The sequence below is a fragment of the Primulina huaijiensis genome, chromosome 16 (genome assembly GCF_012295235.1).
Source record: "Primulina huaijiensis isolate GDHJ02 chromosome 16, ASM1229523v2, whole genome shotgun sequence".
In the NCBI taxonomy this organism is placed as follows: Eukaryota; Viridiplantae; Streptophyta; class Magnoliopsida; order Lamiales; family Gesneriaceae; genus Primulina; species Primulina huaijiensis.
Window position 1 is genome coordinate 15,638,714 of NC_133321.1, and position 23,100 is coordinate 15,661,813.

Genomic DNA, 23,100 nt, shown 5'->3' on the forward strand with positions numbered 1-23,100 from the left:
AATGAAAAAATAATAATAAAAAAAGAATAATTAATCACAGATAAATAAAAAAAATGAGAATCATTCTAAACAATATAAATTAATAAAAATAATAGTTGTAATGGTCACTGAATAATAATGGTAAATATTATTGTAACCGGTTCTCATTTTTATCATATTATAAATTTATTTTTTATTATTTGTATTCATATGAATTTATTACTAAGTTATAATAATTTTTTGATACGTGGGAAAATAGTAAAAAAAATGTATATTAGGAATATTACATTATACAATATTTAGTAAATATTTTTTTAAAAAAAAAACACACACTTTTGACTCGAGCTATTTGTTTTGTTATAATTTCGCTTGGTTTTATGGATGATTTTTGTTTTAAATTTGGTCAAGATTCGAAGAAAACGATTTCATAAGTCTATATTCGTTAAACAAATCAATCCAATTCATACTTATTATGAGAAATAATATTTTTACGTAAAAATTTTGTATTTTTCATGAATTAAATATGTTCATAAACTCATCTCACAATATTAGCCGTGTTTGTATGTTATTTCTTAAATCAATGCATTTCATAGTATATACAAGAACTAATTTTTACAGAGGATTTAAATTTTACCAAAGGTAAAATAGATTAAATCACCGGAACTATTCAACCAAAAAATTCAACGCAGTGGTCTACAAAAGCAAGACCATGGAGATTCGTGCAAGAACAGAGCCACCAATGGTGAAGATCACATTTTTGCAAACTCTCACACACTTATTTCACCTCCACCATTTCACACATTAATTTTGCATGTCACCGCACAGCACAGGCAAGTAAGTCTTCCTCGCTATAAATTATTATTCTTCTGGCTTGCCACTCGCTTCTGTCCCACACGCACACTCACTCTGCTCTGCAACTTCTGGCTCCGAAAACAACTGACGCTTAAAAGCAAAAGAAACGGAACCCACTTCACTAATCATGGAGGAGAGGCCGGAGACTGAGTTATTGTCGATCCCCGCGACTCCACGAACCTCCACTCCGGAGATACTCACTCCCTCTGGGCAGAGATCGCCGAGGGGGTCTGCGGCGGCTGGCGCCACGACCAAGTCATGGACGCCGACTTCGTTTATATCTCCGAGGTTTTTGAGTCCCATTGGCACTCCGATGAAAAGGGTCTTGGTTAATATGAAGTGCTATTTGGAGGAAGTTGGGCATTTGACGAAGCTTAATCCCCAAGATGCATGGCTTCCCATTACCGAGTCTCGGAATGGGAACGCACATTATGCTGCTTTTCACAATCTCAATGCTGGTGTTGGGTTCCAGGCCTTGGTTTTGCCTGTTGCTTTCTCTTTTCTTGGATGGTGAGTTCTTTTTTCTTTTCTTTTTTTTTTATTTAATTGTTGTTAACTATGTTTCTTGAAAATGACCAAAAAACATCTTAATTTATTTCTTTTAACGGTTCTGAAGATTTTCATTGTGTTGTTGCATTAAAGAGGGTTGGCAAGGACTTACTTTAGCTGCATTTCTTTCCACCTCTCTCCCATTTTTTGGGCTATGCATGAATACATTCAAGATAGCATTTTGTGGTCGCTTTCCAATTGATTGTGGTTGGTCTCTTTCAGACAGTACTTAATTTAATTCAATTCTATCGATTTTTTGGTTCATCTGGAGTGCATAGCATTATAATTATACAGAAAAACGTCCTCTCTTTAACTCGATTGGCATGCTCGACCCCATTTTTTGGGTGCAATTTCTGATTAATTAACCCTGTTACAAATAAACTCAGAAAACTATTTATTTGATAAAAGTTTGCGTTGTCTGTTCAATCCTCATTAATTCTAATCTTGTATTCTTGTTGGCATTCCAGCACACTTGTGGCTCCACCTGGCGATCTACTTTAAGCCGGGATTATATTTTTTCTTACCTTTTTCCAAATGCTATCATGAACATGATTTGGATCGAAACCACAGATATTCTTTTGCAAATGCTTTCACTTTTTGCTTTTTCAAATATGAATGCCGCTTCAACTGAGGGTCCAAGAATTATGATATTTTATGGAAATCCAGAGAGTGCAATTGCTTTATACTTGATTATCTGGGATTATTATTTCTGTTTTTAAAATTTCAGCGTGTCCGTTTCTTTTTCCAAATGCTCAGGTTTATGACTTTTTTTTTTTCCTTTTTACATATAAAATTATTGATTCAAGATCCTCAAATAAGCTTTGTGTACCAAATCCGAAACCCCTTGTGCGCAGAACTGTTTCAACACCCCTTGTGTATTATTAGTGCAGAGATTCTTGACTAAAAAACCATAGCATTCCAAGTGGGACCTTCATTCTCGACAAAAAAATAAAATAAAATTTTATGTATAATTTGTTTTGAACATACATGTAACTCTTCTACTGACCCATGTTTATGTTATAATTCCTTAGTCACCCTGAATTGCAATTTTTCATTTGACAATGAACCACACCAAGTTGTTTTGTGGTGTTGAGACTCGTATGTGGTGTTTTGTCTCGGCTGTCTTTCACTATATTTTAGTGATGTGGTAGTGGTTATCATATCATCCAAAATTTTATGTTTCGGTAAACATGAGTTTCATGGTAATAGTCCTCACTTGTCGCCAAAGATTTGTGGTTGACAACGTGAATGACTGCACCCCCATCTTCCGAATATTTGGTTTAAAAACCATTAAATATATTTCGATGCAGGAGTTGGGGAATAATCTCCTTAATAATAGCCTATCTTTGGCAATTGTACACATTGTGGATTCTGGTTCAGCTGCATGAAGCCGTCCCTGGAAAACGATACAATAGATATGTAGAACTTGCACAAGCAGCATTCGGTAAGTGCAGATGCGTATTTCAGGGAAAAAAAAGAGTCAAAAAAGTTCTAATCACACAAGTCACAAAATACATGTTTACCCTAAACATTATCAAGATGTTATTACGTGCAAAAGCTCTTACACGAGTTTTGTTTTTAGGTGAACGATTGGGTGTCTGGCTTGCTCTATTTCCCACCGTTTACCTATCAGCTGGCACTGCAACAGCTCTAATTCTGGTTGGAGGGGAGACCATGAAATTATTCTTTCAGATTGTTTGTGGTCCACTTTGTTCATCGAATCCTTTAACAACTGTAGAGTGGTACCTGGTTTTCACCACCCTTTGTATCGTATTATCCCAACTCCCAAATCTCAACTCCATAGCAGGACTTTCTCTTGTAGGAGCTGTCACAGCCATCACGTACTCGACTATGGTGTGGGTGCTCTCTGTCAGCCAAACTAGACCACCAACCATTTCATATCAACCACTCGCATTGCCTACTGCAACAGCTTCTTTGTTTTCCGTCATGAATGCCCTTGGAATCATAGCATTTGCATTCAGAGGCCACAATTTGGCCCTGGAGATTCAGGTCTGTCCAATCTCCTCACACAAGTACTGACCTTGATTACTTGAATGCACAATAGATTAGTTCATATTTTGAAGAAAGTTTATATGATGTTTTTTTAGGCAACAATGCCATCGACTTTCAAGAAGCCATCTCATGTGCCAATGTGGAGGGGAGCAAAGGTCGCCTATGTCTTTGTTGCCATGTGTGTCTTCCCTGTTGCCATTGGAGGTTATTGGGCTTATGGAAACCTTGTAAGTATGGTGCTTCGCCAGTTTTGGAAATGGTTCTTTTGAAAATATTAAATTGGACAAAAGATTCAATTCTAGGTGAAAGTATCTAGTATTGTACAAATGTTATGGTTGACAGGGACATTGCAATTGAAATCTTTTAAACCATATAATGATGATAGCGACACGATGATACCACATACTACATATATAGCGAATGCAATTGCTGCAGCTTAACATCTATAATGATGCTTTGTACCTATACTCGATGATTTTCTGATCGTTGCAGATGCCTTCCGGAGGGATTCTCAACGCGCTATTTGCATTCCATGTTCACGACATTTCAAGAGGACTTCTTGCCATGACATTTCTTCTTGTCGTGTTTAGCTGCCTGAGTAGCTTCCAGATATACTCAATGCCAGTATTCGACAGCTTTGAAGCAGGCTACACGAGCCGGACCAATCGGCCTTGCTCAGTTTGGGTCCGATCAGGTTTCCGAGTGTTTTATGGGTTCATCTCTTTATTCATCGGGGTGGCACTTCCATTCTTGTCTAGTCTTGCAGGCTTATTAGGAGGGCTGACTCTTCCAGTCACGTTCGCATACCCGTGCTTCATGTGGGTTCTTATTAAAAAACCAATGAAATACAGCTTCGGTTGGTATTTTAACTGGACACTGGGTTGGCTGGGTATTGCTTTTAGCTTGGCTTTCTCCATTGGAGGCATTTGGAGCATGGTGAACAGTGGAATGAAACTTAAATTTTTTAAACCTCCTAACTAAGAATGAAATGACACTGTCTGGTTTGATCTGGCGCAGTTATTTCAGGTTCAGGGCATTCTACAATTATTTTGAGTTGCATGGTTTTGATCATGGTGGATGTTACATAACCATCATCTTGTATGTGGTTCTAGAGAAAAAAATTGTAAAAACTTATTATTGGAAGTATGGTATTGATTTTCGTTATTATTATTGTTTATTTATTGTGGTTAATTATATGTTAATTTCTTTGAAGTAAATCTACATGAAATTATCGATTTAAAGCTCATGAATTTCAAGATTTTGTGTGATTATGTTAAGTGCAAATACAATTATGCTTTTGAATATCATGCATGAAACTTCTTATCAGATGTGAATATGTCTGAGTTTTTATAATATATGAGTGGAATGTGTCTTATTTTTATAAAATGAAAGATGTATTGACTTATTAATATTTTTTAGGGGATTTTATGTATTCTATACTTTTTAAAAAACGGGTTGTTTAAATAAAAGAAATACCAGGTGAAAATATATTTGCATCAAATTCAATCTATTGATCTTGTGAGAAAACATATTTGGCAACATAGGTTTATCATGAAGAAATCTATTAATAGATCCCCACAACAAGATCAACCGAATATAAATTCTTGATAAAATATGTGTTTCTGAAAAAAAATTATTATTATTAATAATATTATAATTATATAATGAAATATTTGAAATGATGTGAAATAACATTATAAAAAATAATTAAGTTGATACTTAGTGGCTGTTTATATTGATTCTATAATCAGATATTAAACAGTTGCATTATACGTTTTTTAAAAATAAATTTGTTATGCACAAGTTAGCTAATTTAAACTATACATAACTTATTTTCAAAAAATAATAAAAAATATATACATAACTTTAAAATAATATTTTTTGGTAGTGAAAATATATATTATTTAAGAATTATAAAAAAAATTAGTAACTTAAGAATTATAATTTGTGAAAGAAACAAAAAATCCTCAGGTATTTCACAAATCTTGCATCCGTCGAGTCACTAGCTACCTCGAGTTCCCTGATTCCACCTAAGAGGTTAGCAGAGCGAATTAGGACAAGTGATGTTCAAGAAATTTATGGGTTTTCTGTTTGGAGAAAGAGGAGATATATAGAAGGAAGAGAGATGTCGAGGAGAGGGACGATGTATGATATAAAAAGGCCTCACTTTCTTCTGGGTTTTGCCCCTTCTACGTGCTCAGAAAGATTGGTAATTTTTTTCTGGAGAAATTTACTTTACTATACTTCATTTCTGGATCTTTGTCTACATATATTGTTAATGAATTGAGAAAGTTTTGGCCAAACGTAATGTGGTTCAAGATTTCTTTTTAATTGGCCAGGAAATGGAGTTTACGAGTGGTGTTAGAAAATTATAGCAGTGGTTTGTTAATGTACTATTGTATGAAGTTGGGGAAGATTTAGATAATTTTTAACTTTATAGTCGATTTGGAAGAAGAAAAAGTTGCTTTCTTATTTGAAAGATTATAATATGATGAGTGTGAGGACACCTTAATGTTCAATATCTGCAATGACTGGCTTGTAAAAAATATGGATCCAATGTTGCATTTAGTACCTATAGGGGTGTAGATGGGGACAATAAAAAATATATGCCTCATTTTAAATTTAATTAAATAAAAAATATTTTGATTTTTTTAAATCGAGAAAAGGGATTTGAGTGTTGTTAGTTAGGTGAGTTCATTTATTAGGTCATTAATTAGTTAGTTAGATTTTACTTTTTAAAAAAATATTTTTTTAATTGATATATCGGGACCTCCCCGATTTGAGGTTTCGTTTATTCCCGTTATTTTTTTGTTCTTCACGAGAAAATAATCAAAAATCATTTGAAAATTTGAAGATTTATAGAGAAGTAAATATATACTCGAATGCTGTTCATTTTAGTTCTGGTTGTTTTTTGTTAGAATTTTTGTGAGTGGAGTTAGTGTGAGTATTTACCGTCTAGCAACGTGTTGATTGTGTGGGTCGAGTAGGTGGATGGAGTGTGAGTCGAGCGTGATCGTATGGTGTCTCGACCCACATGTGGGTCGAGGTGTGTGGCACTTCGACCCACACACACTTTGACCCACATGTGGGTCGAGACACATGTGGCACTTCGACCCACACACACTTCGACCCACATGTGGGTCGAGACACCATACGATCAATCTGTGGGTCGAGGTGTGCACTGTGGGTTGAGGGGTCGAGGTTTCTTCACACCTATGGGTCGAGGTGCACGTCACACTCGACTCTACCTAGGTTCGAGCTCTTCACACGTCGTATGTGTGGGTCGAGTGATGTGTTGGTTGAGTGATGTGTGGGTCGAGCATCGTGTCTATTGATGTGTTGGTCGAGGTTGTAAATATGTTGGATGGGCTTGCAATTCATGGGTCGAGTGATGTGTATATGTTGCAATTCATGGGTAGAGTGCCTAAGCATTCATCACTTTCACATAGCATATTTTTTTAAATAGATAATATTGTCTATAATATAATATTCTTATCTATGTTTTGTAGGTTATGGCACCAATCGTTATTCTCTTTGAGTACAACGGCGAATGAGAAATTAAAGAAGATAATATATTTAAATGGCGTTCATGGCCGAGTGGTAAGTGGGCAGCTATTCCTTTGGATTCTGATATTTGTTCTATGGAATATATAGAAAGTGAGATATACAGAATTATGAATCTAGGTAGCACAGAAAAATTGAAATTAAGTTATCTTCCTGATGTGAAGCATTGCAATATTCGTCCAATTTATATTGAGGATGATAATGATTTGAAAGCATACTTATATTTTGGATGTGCAAAAGAAATACCAGTACTTCATATCGAATTTGAACTAAGTGTTGTTTCTATTGATATTGTTGAAAATGAAAATATCATGTCACCAGATTTAAATTTGACTCATTTGGATGATGAGTATGTCGATGATGAAACAAATATGTACGATCACTATTTTGATAGAACTTTTGTCTCAAATGACCATTGTACCAAGAATGATGTATTAGAAGATATAAATACATCAAGTGAAAATATGGAAGAGAATGATGTGAGAAGCACATAAAATGATGTGGAGGATATAGATGTAGTACATGTGGATGATAATGATGTCAACATCCACCACATCATTGTAGCTCATGATACTGAGACTCATGTTCAAATCGATACATATTCATTTACCGATGGTTCAAGCTTATTATTGGTCAAAGATTTTCAAGCAAGACCGAAGTGAAGAAAGTGCTATCCAAAATTGTTTTGAAATCATCTTTTGATTTTGAAAGTGTCGAATCTTCTTGAAATATCTATTCGGTTCGTTGTGTGAATAAAGGTTGCAGCTGGAGAATGTGGACTTCAAAACACGAGAACTCAACAGATTTTGTGATTCGTACATACTGCAACACACACAATTGTGACTTGACTGGAATGCGTAAAAGGCATCGACAAGCCAGCTCATCTGTCGTTTGTGATATGTTGGTAGAGAACTTTCGAGGACAACATAAAACACCTCAACCAAAATCTATTATGATAATGATGCGGAATAAGGAAGTTTGACATTACCTATTACAAAGCCTTGACAGGCAAACAACTTGCTCATTATATCTTCAGAGGTGATCCTGAAAGAAGTTTTGGTCTTCTACCTTCATATTTGAAAATGGTCGAGAGAATGAACCCTGGTAATATAATAGATTTAGTAGTAGATGAGCATAATAGATTCAAGTATTTGTTTTTAGCATATGGCGCATATGCAAGAGGATATAGAAGCATGAGAAAAGTCGTATCTATTGATGGTACATGGTTGAAAGGAAAGTACGACGGTACTTTACTTGTGGCCTCAGCACAAGATGGAGATTTTCATCAATATCTTTTGGCTTGGGCTGTTGTTGATGTAGAATCCATTGCTTCATGGAGTTGGTTTTTGACGAAGCTCTTGGAAGTAGTGGTTGATGAGGAAGAGTTGGTGATTATCTCAGACAGACATCCGGGCATCATTGCTGCAGTTGCCAACGTTTACAAAAATGCACATCATGGTCATTGTATATGGCACTTGTCACAAAATATGAAAATTCGTTGCAAAAAGGAGGGTTGTACCGAAATGTTTATGTGGTTAGCAAAAATTTACAAGCAAATCGACTTTGACTTGGAGTACGAAAAGTTTAAAAAAATATACCCCGATGCTGCAAAGTTTTTGGATGAAAGTGATTCATTGGATCGATGGACTCAGGCATATAGCCCAAGATGTCGGTATAACATTATGACAACTAATGGTGTTGACTCAATAAATGCAAGGTTGCGTGAAGAAAGACACTTCCAATCATTGCACTACTAAATTCTTTGCAGACATTGACTACATCTTGGTTTTCAAATTATCGAAATGCATCCATCACATCAACAACAAATTTCACTCCAACTGTTGAGTCGATTCTGCGTGAAAGTTTTAATATTGGTCGGGGATATCAAGTTTATGAGCTGGGTCGTCTTGAGTTCGATGTTCGAAGTGCTACAAATAGTGACATTGTGGATTTGGAATCAAAGAGATGTAACTGTAGAGAATTTGATATTGACAAGATTCCATGTTCTCATGCAATTGCAGCGAGTTACTGTAGAGAATTTGATATTTACAACCTCTACCAACACATCAATAGACACGATGCCCGACCCACACATCACTCAACCAACACATCAATCGACCCACACATACGACGTGTGAAGAGCTCGAACCTGGGTCGAGTCGAGTGTGACGTGCACCTCGACACACAGGTGTGAAGAAACGCACCACGACCAATCTGTGACCTCGACCCACAGGTGCACCTCGACCCACATGTGGGTCGAGACACCATATGATCAATCTGTGCACCTCGACCCATAGGTGCACCTCGACCCACATGTGGGTCAGGACACCATACGATCACGCTTGACTCACACTCCATCCACCTACTTGACCCACACAATCAACATGTTACTAGACGGTAAATACTCACACTAACTTCACTCACAAAAATTCTAACAAAAAACAACCAGAACTAAACTGAACAGCATTCGAGTATATACTTACTTCTCTACAAATTTTCAAATGATTTTTGATTATTTTCTCGTGAAGAACAAAAGAATAACGGGAATAAATGAAACCTCAAATCGAGGAGGTCCCGATATATCAATTAAAAAAAAATATTTTAAAAAAGTAAAACTAACTAATTAATGACCTAATAAATAAACTCATCTAACTAACAGCAATCAACTCCCTTTTCTCGATTTAAAAAAGTCAAAATCCCTTTTATTTAATTAAATTTAAAACGGGTCATATATTTTTTATTGTCCTGAAAAGATTGGGTCGGATAAGTTTTTTTTATTTAATTAAATTATAGATTTTATTATATATAAAATTAAAATAAAAATTTATATACACTAATGAAAAAATTAGTTTTTAAACAAATTTAAAACAAAAGATAAAAAAGTAAATTACATTCACTCCTTTTTTTTTAATAAACACTTCCGTCTCTCCCGTTTTCCTCATTTTCCCGATATAGATGTTAGTGGTGTATGCTTTGGCTTTGCCGCCCGATGCATCATTTTTCTACCTCGATGTGAGCATTTCTGTTTCAAAAAATTCGGCAAATTGCTAACTAAAAATATTTTATGTTTGTATTCTCAATTGTGTATGCTTCTAATTGAAGTTTTTAGTACATTATTTGTTGTATTGGTTGAAATATGAGAACTCTTGTAAATTATGTTGCTACGGTTGGAGCGTAGTTCTGTTATGATACCATGTACGTTCATGACAAGTGTTTATTTTTCTTAGAGTATACCTTGTAGCTTCATTAAGCATATGGAAGGAAGAGCATCGGGTACTGCTACTTTGGTTGGTCCTTGTGGGAATAATTGGTTTGTGGAGTTTGTATTGATTGGTGATGGCTTATTGTTCAGTGATGATTGGGAAGTATTTGTTGGCGATCACTTTCTTGAACAAGGAGATTTTTTAGTTTTCAGATGCGATGGAGATTTGCAGTTCACAGTACTAGTTTTTTATCAGAGTATGTGCGAGAAGGAGGCAGCGCTTAAAGCTGAAAACCGTCGAGATATCAACAAAAATGGTGGTCGTGTGGTGAAAAAGAGAGACAGGGATATATCAGCTTTACCAGATAGCATAGTCGAAGGTGTTCCAAAAAGAGCAAGATGCTCTGAAATATTTTCTGAATGTACGTACAAGATCCATTTAGACAATACGAATATTGGTGATGATAATGGCGGCACATAAGAGGCTGGTCAAAATAGTAAATTGAATAATGCTGTAACTGTTGCTGTATCACCTTGTGCTGCAGTTCAAAATGACTACTCGGGTAATATTTCCAAGCAATTCTTGTTAGATATTCACATACATGTTTGCACTTTAGTATGTAGGGCAATGCTTTTGCAAGTGGCAAAGCTAGAGTGAGACCTAACTTTATATATTGTTATAAATTATGGTTTCACATCAGTACCTCATCGGGTATTAGATTCTCTCTGTGCAATTCTTTTGGCTCTTTCACTGCTTTTTTTGACCAATCATCCAGTAAAAACAACTATTGTGATTTAATGCAGAACTGTTGTTTGACACTTGGTTTATTACTTGTCTAAACTAATTTAAGATGTCCAAGAGTTTTGAATGCAACTTGGTATGTTAACAATGACATATTTGAGCCAAAAAAATACTCGATTTCATAAAGATATAGGCTAATCTTCTTTATGAACTTGTTAAACAGATATATCTGTCAGGAATAGAAACATCAAGCTAAATACGCCATTATCACCATTGGAAGCAGAAAGAATAGCCCGATCATTTGCCTCATCTTTTCCCTACTTCGTAAAAGTCATGAAAAGGTTTAACATAAGTGGTTCTTATACTCTGGTGAGTCAATCTTTTTACCTTGAGCTTTGGCATACTTTATTTTGAATATAATGATTTGCCAATTATCTCATACTAAATTTCATTTTGGTTAAATTATGTGTATATGTAAAATAGTAGGGTTTTTTCTATATGTATTTTTATTGAACAATTGTTTTGTATTTATAATTTGTCCTTTCATCCATGTTTACCGTTGTCATCTAAATGCTTCTCGTTATTCCTTGCACAGAATATCCCTTACCAATTTGCAACGGAGCACCTTCCCAAATGCAAATTAAAGGTGTTGCTTCATAATCTAAATGGAGAATGTTGGACTGTTAATTCAATTCCCAACACAAAAGTGCAAACGTCACATACTTTCTGTGGAGGATGGCTGAGTTTTGTTTGTGATAATGATATTGATATCAGGGATATATGCATCTTCGAGCTTGTGCGCAAGTTTGAGCTGCATGTTCGAATTCTTAGGGTTCGAAAGGAAGAAATCAGTAGTCACAATAGTGAGGCAGCTCGCGATGGGAGTATCCATGGTTTTACAACATCACCTAAAACGTCTAGGTGTAAATCAAAGATCATAAGTAAACCTTACAACAGAGGATCAGTTTTTGGCTCTCAATTGGATACTTACCTCATAGAATCAGGTGGCAAATCTGTCCTTTGAAAGCTGCATGATGTGCGTTCTGTTAAGATATTTGTTGTGCACCTTCCCAAGCACCTGGATCACAATCCCATTTAAAATTCACGAATAAGTGTAAATCTATTGTTGGCCTATTCTCCCATTCTTGAACTTTTGATAGGTGTAGTTTATGTCATTATCTTTTCTTAAAACCTTCATGGCCTTCTCTAAGTTTCATTTCCTGCATATTTGAGCTGAGATTGGTAATAGCTTTGGCTCTACTGACAGAAGGGGTTCACACACCAAAGGGTGTATGCCAATGAAATCTGCGCCAGAAGAAAAAATAGCTGCTAAATACTTCGTATCTATTTTCCCTCATTTTGTCAGAGTAATGAAAAAGTTCAACGTCTGTTGTTCGTACACTCTGGTGAGCATTCTTTTTTTATTTTTATAGGTCAACTTTTGGCACAATCGTGTATCTAATTTGAATTTATAAATTATGATGTTGTCTAACTTCACTCATTTTTTTTCTTTTTTGTTTTCTAATGGTATAAAAGCAGACCGCATTAATTTTAATCTTGATATTTACTATTAGGATTTGTTGAAAGAACTTGCAGACAATTTGATTTATTTCCAATGTGTTCCTTGATTTGCTCTGATTTTCTATTTTCCCACCATAGAACTTGTTCTTCTGCAAACTGCCTTCTTCACTTGTCATTTGGCAACAATATCACAAGCTTAGAACGAGGTCTCGGATTTGAGATCCAATTATAAAAAAACTATGCCCAAACTGAAAAAAAACATCTCTAGCCAGAAACACTTCATCCTAATGGAGATATGAGTGGCTGGAGAAGCTATTTCAGAAGGGAGAGGAGGAAAAGACGCCTCTTTTCCATTAAAAACCTCCTTTTGGATGTAGAAACTAAAATGGTAATCTTTTTTTGCTTGCATAATTTTAAAAATGTTTTTAAAACAATACAAGTTTTTTTTAGCACAAGAAAGTTGTTCCATTAACTTGGAAGTAAGTCAAATTTTACAGCATTATTAAAAAAGGAATGGCATCCAGGCTATCGATATTACAGTTTTCTTTAAAACAATGTCGAGCAAGTTCTTGCTCCACATTATTTGCATTTCTTAGGCAGTGGTGAATGGAAGCCTCTGGTAGTTGAGTACACTAAAGATTAATTTCTTCAAAAAATTAAAAAATCCATGGATAGTGAAGATGGTTGTTGTATGGCAGCAAGTGCATCTGATTCTACGGCACACTTGGTCCAACCAAGTTGAATTGCCTTCAAAATTCCTTCCCTTACTGCTATCAGATCGGCAATTTGAAGAGTGAATCGACCTGGAAAACAGCTTATTTCAAAAAGAACATGTCCATTGCTATTACATCCTACCAAACCAACACTAAAGATATCCAAATAAGCATTCACAGCAGAATCCTATTTGTTCTCGTTTGAAAAAACAATTTTGCATCTCTCAAAATATACGTAAATACGAATATGCGATCACTTGTTCTCTCTTTTTTTCCCCTAAAATTTTCTTTCGTTTTCATATTTCCAAACATCGTTATTATTTTTCTTCATAGTACCTCATAAATTCTTTATTATCACATTATATTTTAATAAAATAATTTCTGATGATGGCCGCAGGGATGTTTTTATTTTTCCAAAACAAGACGTGCATTTTACTTCTCCCAAATATTTCTCCAAAACTCCTAATAAAATCAAACATAAAACTAGTTATAAAAAATTTAAAATACAAAAACCATTTTTGAAATTTTGTTTCTGAATCCACTGGCGTTATGTCTCCGTTTTACTCCCGGCTGTAGTATTCGTTCTAGCACATAGCCAGGAAAAAAAAACTTAAATGATCTAGCTTAGTTTTCTGCCTGATGAGATGTGTGTGGATATACTGTCATGGTGAGAAACATAAGCTTCAGATCAATGCACAATACTCTTTCTGACCACTCGAAATTTCTAATGATTGACAACTATAAAGATAAGGTTCTGAATAAAAAGAACTACTCAAGAAGACTAAGAGTATCAAAATTCTACAACAGCCACCTAAAATTGGTGAACTAGAACGTTGCTTCAATGCAGAAAGACGTCGCTAAACCATTTGCTCTTCATGTCATCGCGACCTTGTAGCTAGATCTCTGGCAGGCAACAAATAGCTGCCAGCTGATGAAAGCCATAATCAAAGAAATGAACAGCTCGAATCCTACTATCTTGGGGAAGTGCCATCCCAGGCATCGTCTCAGATAGCTGCAAACACATGGATAAACACATAAAACACAGTAATTTAGAGATGTGCATGGTATTTGATAAGAGATATTATGAAGGGGGGATTCTTAAACTGAATAGATAAAAGTTTAACTTCATGCGTTGCAGACAAATGCACCTCGTGATTGATGGCATTGTGGCAACAATCCCTGCACATGTGTATATAACAGGAATCAAAGGCTTGGGCTTGTTTTTCCGAAGCCATATTAAAGAGCATAATGCTGCAAGTGATATACTCAATACCTGGAATATCATGGAATCATATGAAAATATAAGAACATACGAAACAAAGCTGAATTCATTAAATTTATAAAAAAAAGTGATATTTTGGTATAATACGAGAGGAACAATTAAGTACCAGATTGGCATTAGCTTCAAGACCCTGCAAAATGTAGTCCCAGGTAAATTCTAAGCCTCTGGCACCAACCCAAAGAGGTGCCAACCTATGCAGGACAGAGTCGGCAAAGGCCCAACCTGCCAAAATCGAAATGGATTACAATGCCAACAAAAAGAAACATATAGTAAACCAATGATGCAGGATGAAACATTTTAAACCTGTCACAACTGGCCATTCTTTTTGGTTGTCTGTAGGGGCCAGATGAACGGTTGTTAATTTAACATATAAGACACCCTGAAATGAATGATTCGATTTTATATGATTTCAATTTCACTAAGTGCGGGAGAAGTTTTACTTTTTACGTCAAGTATAATATTGTTCTGCACTTAATCACTTACCCTCCAATATAACTGAGAAAATGGAAACATTACCGCTCAACCTTAAAGCAGAGGCATTGAAAAGAAAATATGTTTTCTACCCAATATTAGAAAAATAGTGATGAGCATCTACGTACTTACCAAGCCCAACAGCTTGGAATTTGTGATTTTGAGATATATTTCTGTGAGTCAGCCGTGTTAAAGCAAAATAAAGTCCGGCAACATCTATGAACCCGATCATAGCTTTCATCGATTCCTGAGATAGAGAACGAGAGACGAAAAACTAATTAAAGACTTTGCATAAGAAAGGCTCTTTTAATGAAGTGCGACCAATCATCATTATTCATAGTCTCATACCAAGTACCAGGAACAATACCTTTCAAATAATTTTAATTCTGCTCCCATCATCGAAAGTGAAATAGCAGAAAATTGAGGGGAGGAAACACATAACATATATATAAGGTTGTTTATCAGAACTTTCTCAAAGTATAAATTCAGCCATTTCCCATGTTAAAATTTGACGGACAAAATTACAAATCAAAAGAATGATAAATGTCTCATCTTTAAAATTTACTCACTGTGGCAAGGCAACATTTAATTAACATTTTTAGGAATTAATGGGATTGTAAAAATTAACATTTTACAACAAATTGATGTGTCTTCATGGACATGGAGATCATTATGGAGTCTTGCATTTTTTACAATAAGAATACAAATATTTGACAGTGGTTTTGACTTGCAGATATATGATAGCAGAAGTTCGCAACATGCACGCAAAGAATAGAGATAGATAAGAGAAAGAGAAAAATGTCAACATATGGAAAAAGGATACCTGATATGGATCAAAATTGTCACTTTCAGATACCTTGAGAAAGGTGGCAAGACAAACAAGCTGCAAAATAAAATACACGAGTAAGAACGCCTGAAAACGAAGAGGAAAATCAAATGGTATTGCATTAAAAGTTAAAACAGCTCAACCAAAACGACCAACCTTAACCAATGTAGTTATGAGATAAACAACAGCTGCTTTAATTGAAGTGCCAATTGTATCATACTCAGATCTGCGAAAGAAAATTATTCAATACAATAATCCGGACAGACCAGTCCTCACCACCAAAAACTATGGCTAGTGGCATCATTGTAACTCAATATTCAAAGTCCTAGAGCAACTACAACATTACATTTTGATAATGTGCTACATGGACAATTATTTTCCCCTCACAACCCCCTTCCCGTTATCATATTCAATTCAACAATCATTAACACATGTTTAACATATGCAAATCTTAATAACCCCGAAAATTCCTGTAGGTTGCGCTTAGATTAATGAATTAAAATAAATTTCAAATTCCGTGACTTGTTTAGATGGATTAAATCCAAGTGATCAATATCAAGTTAAGCCTTTTTTTATAGTAATTGTAATGTAAATCAAATACACCTAAAACAAGTGACATTTAAAATACATTCTTCAAATCCTTCTCCAAATCCAATACTTCCATCCAAATACAACCTCAGTGAATGTGATAACACAGGGCATAGAATCAACTTAGTAAGAATGAACTTGGGTTGAAATGACAAGGCAAATCAACCCAGTAAGAAAAAAAAATCAAATATATTAATATACACAAATTCGGAAACCCATATTTTGAACTCGAAAGATCAAACTAAAAGCAGTCATTTTCGCAGCTCAATCGAAGTCCGAACACAACTCTGATTACGAAAAAAGATCAAATTCATAAACTATTATGCTGAACATAGCAATCACTCATATAGATCGAAACCCACCTATAAGTGTTAATCACACCGAATATAAAACAATAAAAAGCAACATTGCATCAATAATTCTACCTTTTTCCACTAAGAACTGGAGCCCAATTCGTAAACCCTAAAAAATATAAAGGCCCAAGGAACTCAAAGCCATTGAGATAACAACAAAAATCCCGTTTTCACAACAAAGAGATCTGACTAAGGTTACCGCTGACAGATTAGCTTACAAGGGGGTGGCGGAGTAGTAAACGGCGTGAGGGCCAAACGTCAGAATCGCACAGTTGAAGAAATGAAAAATCGTCATATTTTTTGCCACCGTTAACGTGGGAGAGAAGAAGGAGATCCAACGCAGATTCTTGACAATAGGAATCGTTGCAGGATGGCTTCAGGGATCTATTGAGGGCTGGAAAATGCTTAGGCTCTTAGGCCCAATATAAATAACCAAGCCCATGTAGTATTTGGTCCATATGAGTAAACAAAATCGGGCTACTTCGGCATAACCCCAACCACAACCCAATGGACTGCATAGATATTACTTGATTTTAAATTTTAATCATTATTGATGACCAACAAAAATCATAAAATTAATTTGATTTTTGATCGTGAAAATTATGTTGTGTGTTGTCTATTAATATATATTTTTTTTTATAGATTACTGAAATGGTACTGGTCATGTCAACGTTTTACATATCGTATCAGTATTTTCATGTGTCATGACAACATTCCGACTAAAAAGATCAAAAGCCAAAAAATAACATAATTTACATAACAAAAATACAAAATAGACAAACTTAAATGAGTATTTTCCCATACATAAAAAGTCACTATAATTAAAAGTTATATTTATAATAAAAATTGTCATAGCACATCATATGTCAATGACCACTATTTATATATGAGTCGAGTTTTTCTCCTGTTATCTATAATATGATTTATCATAAAAGCTTCCTCCCATTCTTTTCTTTTTTTTTTTATAAAAAATAATTTATTTATATGGAGGTTAAGTTTATATTTAAATTTACAAGTCACCTTGAAATTAATGAGTTGAAGGGTAAGTACTTTTGTATCAATTATATAAAAAAAAATTCCAGTTCTTCCAAATATGTAGTCTAGTTTTTATATTTATGATTATTTTTCTTGTTTTGTTTACTAATATACTCATATAAACTAAGTTTTGAGAAACGTGTAACTCATTTTAAAATAAATTAAATAAAAATAAAATATGAATATGTTTGTAAACTTTATTTTTCCAGTTATTTTCTTAATATGTGTTAAAAATCAAATAACTATATTTATTTAGGACGGACTGAGAAGTATATGTTTTCAGAGATACATGTGCTTAAGATTTGAAAACACGAGAAGACAAGTTAATAGATCTTTTTTTTTTTCTTATGAGAGTTTTCAGCGATTAATCTCTTGATTTAACAGGGTTTTATATATAATTAACCCTAAATGTTATAATAAAATATTTATAACATATTGAACATAACATCCGTATGATCGATCCAGTTAATATCTTATATTATTATACACAAAAATTTTGTGAGATGGTCACACGAGTCAATTTCGTGAGACATATATATATTATTTAAGTCACCCATGGAAAAAAATATTACTTTTTAGAATAAAAAGTATTACTTATTGTTGTAAATATCAACATGGTTGACTAGTCTCACGGATAGACGACCTACTATTTTATTATATATAAGATGTAAATCATCCGATCTAAAACTTAATTATTTTACAAGTATAGTACACAATTAATGTCCACTTGCTGGTGTATGTGGGAGTGAAATATGCTTGGAGAAGAACGAGGAATTAATGACAAGAATACATATAAATAATATATAATGTAGTAATTTAGTCGTTCATATGTGTATGTGTGGTGTCTCGTGGGCTCACGTCCGTCGAAATGCCGTTCATTCCGGTGCTGATTCCCCTGCCTTTATTTCTTCTTTGTCTTCTCTTCCAGAAAAAAAATCATATTCTTTATTCGGATTTCAAAGCTAATTAACACCACATATATGTCTTTATCTCTCGAATACCTGTGAAGAAACTAATATTCTTCTCTTTTTTATATATGTTTTATACATTCTCCAGCATTAATTGTGTATCGGAACACAATTTAATATTTTTAATTTATTATTTTTCCGTCTCTTTTGTCGTAACCGATACGTATCACATGACTTATGTAGCGTTCACAAGAGTATATTTTGAGTGCTTCCAAGTTTCTGACCGATGAAATGTTTGGAAATGTTACGTAGAAACACTTAAAATAAGTTCTTACAAATATTACTTTAATGGTGTTAGCATTATGATTTTATATTACTATTGATTATGATGGAATTCATATTTAAAACAGTTTATAGATGTTCGTGAAAATCGCAGATCTGGTCATGTAGTTTTAGTTTGCTATATTTGTTTTATTTGTAGTTTTGTTCTTTTTCTCGATGTAATGTTGTGACTTGTGACACGCTGAGTAATAAAGCATTCCTGTCATTGTACATGTAGGACTATCTTAAAACTTCAAGAAGCTATTTTTGTAAATGTTTTGATTTTGTTAATATTTTGTAAATGTATAGAATCGCAGTCCATATAAATTTGGAAGATAAATCTGCACGGGATCGTTAAAATTTTACGAGTATAAAAATAATTATATGGTACCAATTCCAACCCATTAAAAAAAAATCGTTTTCCAATATTAAAATTGAAGGGATAGAAAAGAATAAAGAGTTAAGACAAGAAGAGTGAGACAATAGATTAATAACACCAACAAAGAATATAGAGGATAAGAGACAAACATATGGAATATGTTACATAAGATTTAAAACTATATGAAATGTATAATTAATTAAAGCGATTTTGAATGCGTTGACCGGATACCATATATTTCGAACTTTAAGGGTGGATTTGGGTATTTGAAATCGATATGTTTCAATTATAGTTACACGGTTAACAATGATATAAAATATCAAATCTTAAATCTATATCTTATTTATACATTAGCTACATAAAATATAATAAATATCAATAACATCGTTATTGGGTGAATTTTAAATTCATTATATTAAACATGAAACATTATATAAACATGCAAGAAATAAATGTGAATTTTAGGATCATGTTTATCTAAAATAAAGATTTGTGAGACCTTCTCACAAGAGACCTACTCATTCTCAAAACCCAACATATAATCCTATAATCGAGTTTGTGGGATTTTAAACCTTGTGCTATATTTTTATTTTGGCATATATTTTGTGATTCTTGAATAAGATATGATCGATAACTATTTACTTTTAAAAAATGTGAGCCAATTATTACAAACAATCGTCATGTAACTTAACTTGTTTTGATTTTCGGTTTTACAAGTATTCAAAATTTTATATTAGTGTAATAAGTTTTTTTTTTCTCAACTGCTAGTCATTTCCGCCAGAGAGCTGATATAACACAAAATACGTTTACATGATATCAGATATCGCTGACATATAACCGAATATATAATACTAGCATGTCTGGTTAAAAAAAAAAAAGAAAAAAAGAAATCGACTTATTAAATTATGATAGAATTTTTATTACTTATGATACTAAAAGCGAAAACATACCGATATATTTATAAAACTGTTTAATCTTGCAATTATTCTAAATTTTTTATGGAGACTTTGAATAGACAAACTGGAATATTGTAATTCGTGGAGAATCTAGAGCGGATCAGGCGCTGACCATGGCTTGGGAAAATATTAACAAATGATTAAATGTTTGCTTCTTATGTTGTTCGTTTTATGCGATGGAATCGTATATTCAATTCCATGAGAATATAAAATAATGTTAGATTATTTAGGTTGAGGAAATAGACAAGACTAGGGACAAATAATATACGTACAATATTAGTACTGAGGAATATTTATCCAATAGACTACATTCAGACAAGGAATTATTTAGTCACATACGATAATATATATAACGTAAAATTGAAATATACAAATTTTTATGTTAAAAGAAACAAACCCTAGCCATTTTTACCTTTTATTTTTTTTTAAAAAAATAAGCCCACTCGATAATTGCTCATTCCAAGAAGGGAAACCCAAAATTTCAATTATATGTCAACAGATTATTGGTAGTATCTATTTTTATATAGAGAAAGTTCTATTAATAGATGATATCACAGATCTTTTTTTTTGAGACGGATCAACCCGACTCATCGTGTAAGAGGACTTAAAGATTTGATAGTTCTAAATTATTTTCTTTTTTGGGACATACTAACAGTATTAAATTTGTTATTGTTAAAATATAAAAACACGAATGATATATAATTTGTATCGACGACGATCACGTGAGGGGTAGCATGTTGACGCCGAGGAATGTGGTTGGGATTATCTGGCTTTCCCAAATTCCTATGGAATATTTGGACACGGGGAGGGAATATTGGTGTTTCCTTTTCTCCTTATTACATCACCTCCCCCACAACCACTCCCACTATATACTATACCATTCCACCCAACTTGTCTGCTTTGGAAATTAAATTTATTTTGTAAGGCCTTCTCTTTTCCTTTTCCTTTTCCTTTTTTTTTTCCTTCCCCTTAGATAAACATTTTAAATTTCGAAAATTTGTACGCAAAATAATAAAATTTTTTTTTTCGAAAATAAATTATTAGTATTTCGACTCCGTACTTGGCTGATACTCAATCAGGATACTACACATTGGATAACATCTTATCAACCAGATGAAATTAGACATGTATTATTTGACGCCTAGAAATGAACCCAATAAATTCCAGCTAAGGGACGTAACCGTGACAAGAACCGCGCCCTTAATTAAATGACGTTAAAAAATATTCGTGTTGTGTTGTCCCGATCTTTTGAATCAATAAGGCGTGATTTTCACCCTTAAACTACGAGGTTTAGTACTAAAGCTGAATCAAAATGAAAACAACCGAAAACTCGAACGAATCTTTAAAGAACAAGCCTATGACAATCCGCACAAGAACGATCGACAAATACCACAAAGCATAAACTTTGATGAGTTTGATTTTTGGATACAAGCAAGAAACTTTTTGTTGTTTTGAGTTCTAGTACTACGAATAAAGTATATATCTCTGTGAATATATACTTTATAGGTAAGAATACAACAATAACTTTAAAAGAATATTGTATAAATTTCGCACAAATTAAGTAAATGTAATATCATGTACAATATNATGTTTACAATGTGCAAATCGAGGTTTAATATGCAAATTGCTGGAAAAATGAGTATCTTTTAGACTAAATAAAGTTTTAGGTAGAATAATAGAGAAAACGTGTGTGTCTCAAAGTCAAAATGGCGGGGGCAAAATTTTTTTTATTATAGAAATCTAAATAATGGATAAAGTTTTTTGACTCTAAATATGATCTGATCAATAAGCAATCCTAAAGTGATAATCAACAATAACAAGAAATGCAAAATTCATGAAATAGATAGGATACAAAGTGAAACCACCATATATAAATATTGACAGTATAAATCTTATAATATAATATTATTTAAAACTTTTAAGATAAATTACCTAGCTACGTAGTTTTTCAAATATTTCAAACTTTTATTAGGTTAATGAAATGGTTTAGCAATATTTTTATTTCTTAAGTCAAAATTGTACCGCATTAATTTATATAAGAATAAAAAAATTGTTTTGATTTGGTTTTGTGTTCGGGTTTGATCAATCGGTTTTCAATTAAGTCGACTTAAACTATATAAGAATCTATATATTATTTTTTTTTAATTTAATCCAAATATTTAGTGTTAATTCAATCATATCTGTACAACAATACTTTTAGGCTATGTTTGGTTGGAAGGATAAAATAAACTCATGATTAGTATGTAAATGATAAAAAAAAATGATTGTGATAGAAATGTAATATATGATGTAAAATAGTATTATGTTTGATATGATTTTTAAGTATGAGATAATTTTGAATTTTTTGATGAAATGACGAAATTGTCCTTTTCTTTATTTTTTTTCTTTACTCCGGCGACGGCTGACGGTGGTTCGGCGACGGCCCGTCAACGGAGGTGGTCTGACGGTCGACGGCGTCGGCGGTCCGGCGATCCGACGGTCGGCCGAAATCGACAGCGGCAGTCGGCGGTGGCCGGTGAGCGGTCGGTGGAAGGAAATGATGGTGAGTTTGGATTTAAGAGAAGGGTAAAATTGAAAAAATAAGATAGATTAAGAGTGTGATAAATAATCATAGGGGTGAGGAGATATTATTTTAACCTACCTAATATAACCTAATGATATATATTGATCACATATAATTTTTCACGTGAGACCATGTATTGGACGATGCAAAAAATGTCGTCAAATTAATACTTATATATATATTTTTTGATTTTTTTATATATATAAAAAATAAGATATCAGGTATAATTATCGTACTTCATTTTTCTTTATCTTAAAATTTACTCTCTTCTTCATTAAAATTT

At 33.5% G+C, this 23,100-nt stretch overlaps 2 protein-coding genes across 2 annotated transcripts; one reads left to right on the forward strand and one right to left on the reverse strand.

Annotated features, from left to right (window-relative positions):
* Positions 1 to 711: 711 nt before the first annotated feature.
* On the forward strand, positions 712 to 4,584 carry LOC140962144 (lysine histidine transporter-like 8). The gene is made up of 5 exons (XM_073421018.1): positions 712 to 1,341; positions 2,691 to 2,824; positions 2,963 to 3,390; positions 3,489 to 3,620; positions 3,886 to 4,584. The coding sequence occupies exons 1-5, from the start codon at positions 959 to 961 to the stop codon at positions 4,372 to 4,374; spliced, it is 1,566 nt and encodes a 521-aa protein (XP_073277119.1). The 5' UTR covers positions 712 to 958; the 3' UTR covers positions 4,375 to 4,584.
* A 9,233-nt stretch (positions 4,585 to 13,817) lies between these two features.
* LOC140960934 (uncharacterized) lies at positions 13,818 to 17,030 on the reverse strand. The gene is made up of 7 exons (XM_073419257.1): positions 16,874 to 17,030; positions 15,871 to 15,940; positions 15,712 to 15,771; positions 15,021 to 15,135; positions 14,524 to 14,639; positions 14,284 to 14,408; positions 13,818 to 14,147 (listed from the first exon to the last, which is right to left on the reverse strand). The coding sequence occupies exons 1-7, from the start codon at positions 16,948 to 16,950 to the stop codon at positions 14,009 to 14,011; spliced, it is 702 nt and encodes a 233-aa protein (XP_073275358.1). The 5' UTR covers positions 16,951 to 17,030; the 3' UTR covers positions 13,818 to 14,008.
* Between the last annotated feature and the right edge of the window lie 6,070 nt (positions 17,031 to 23,100).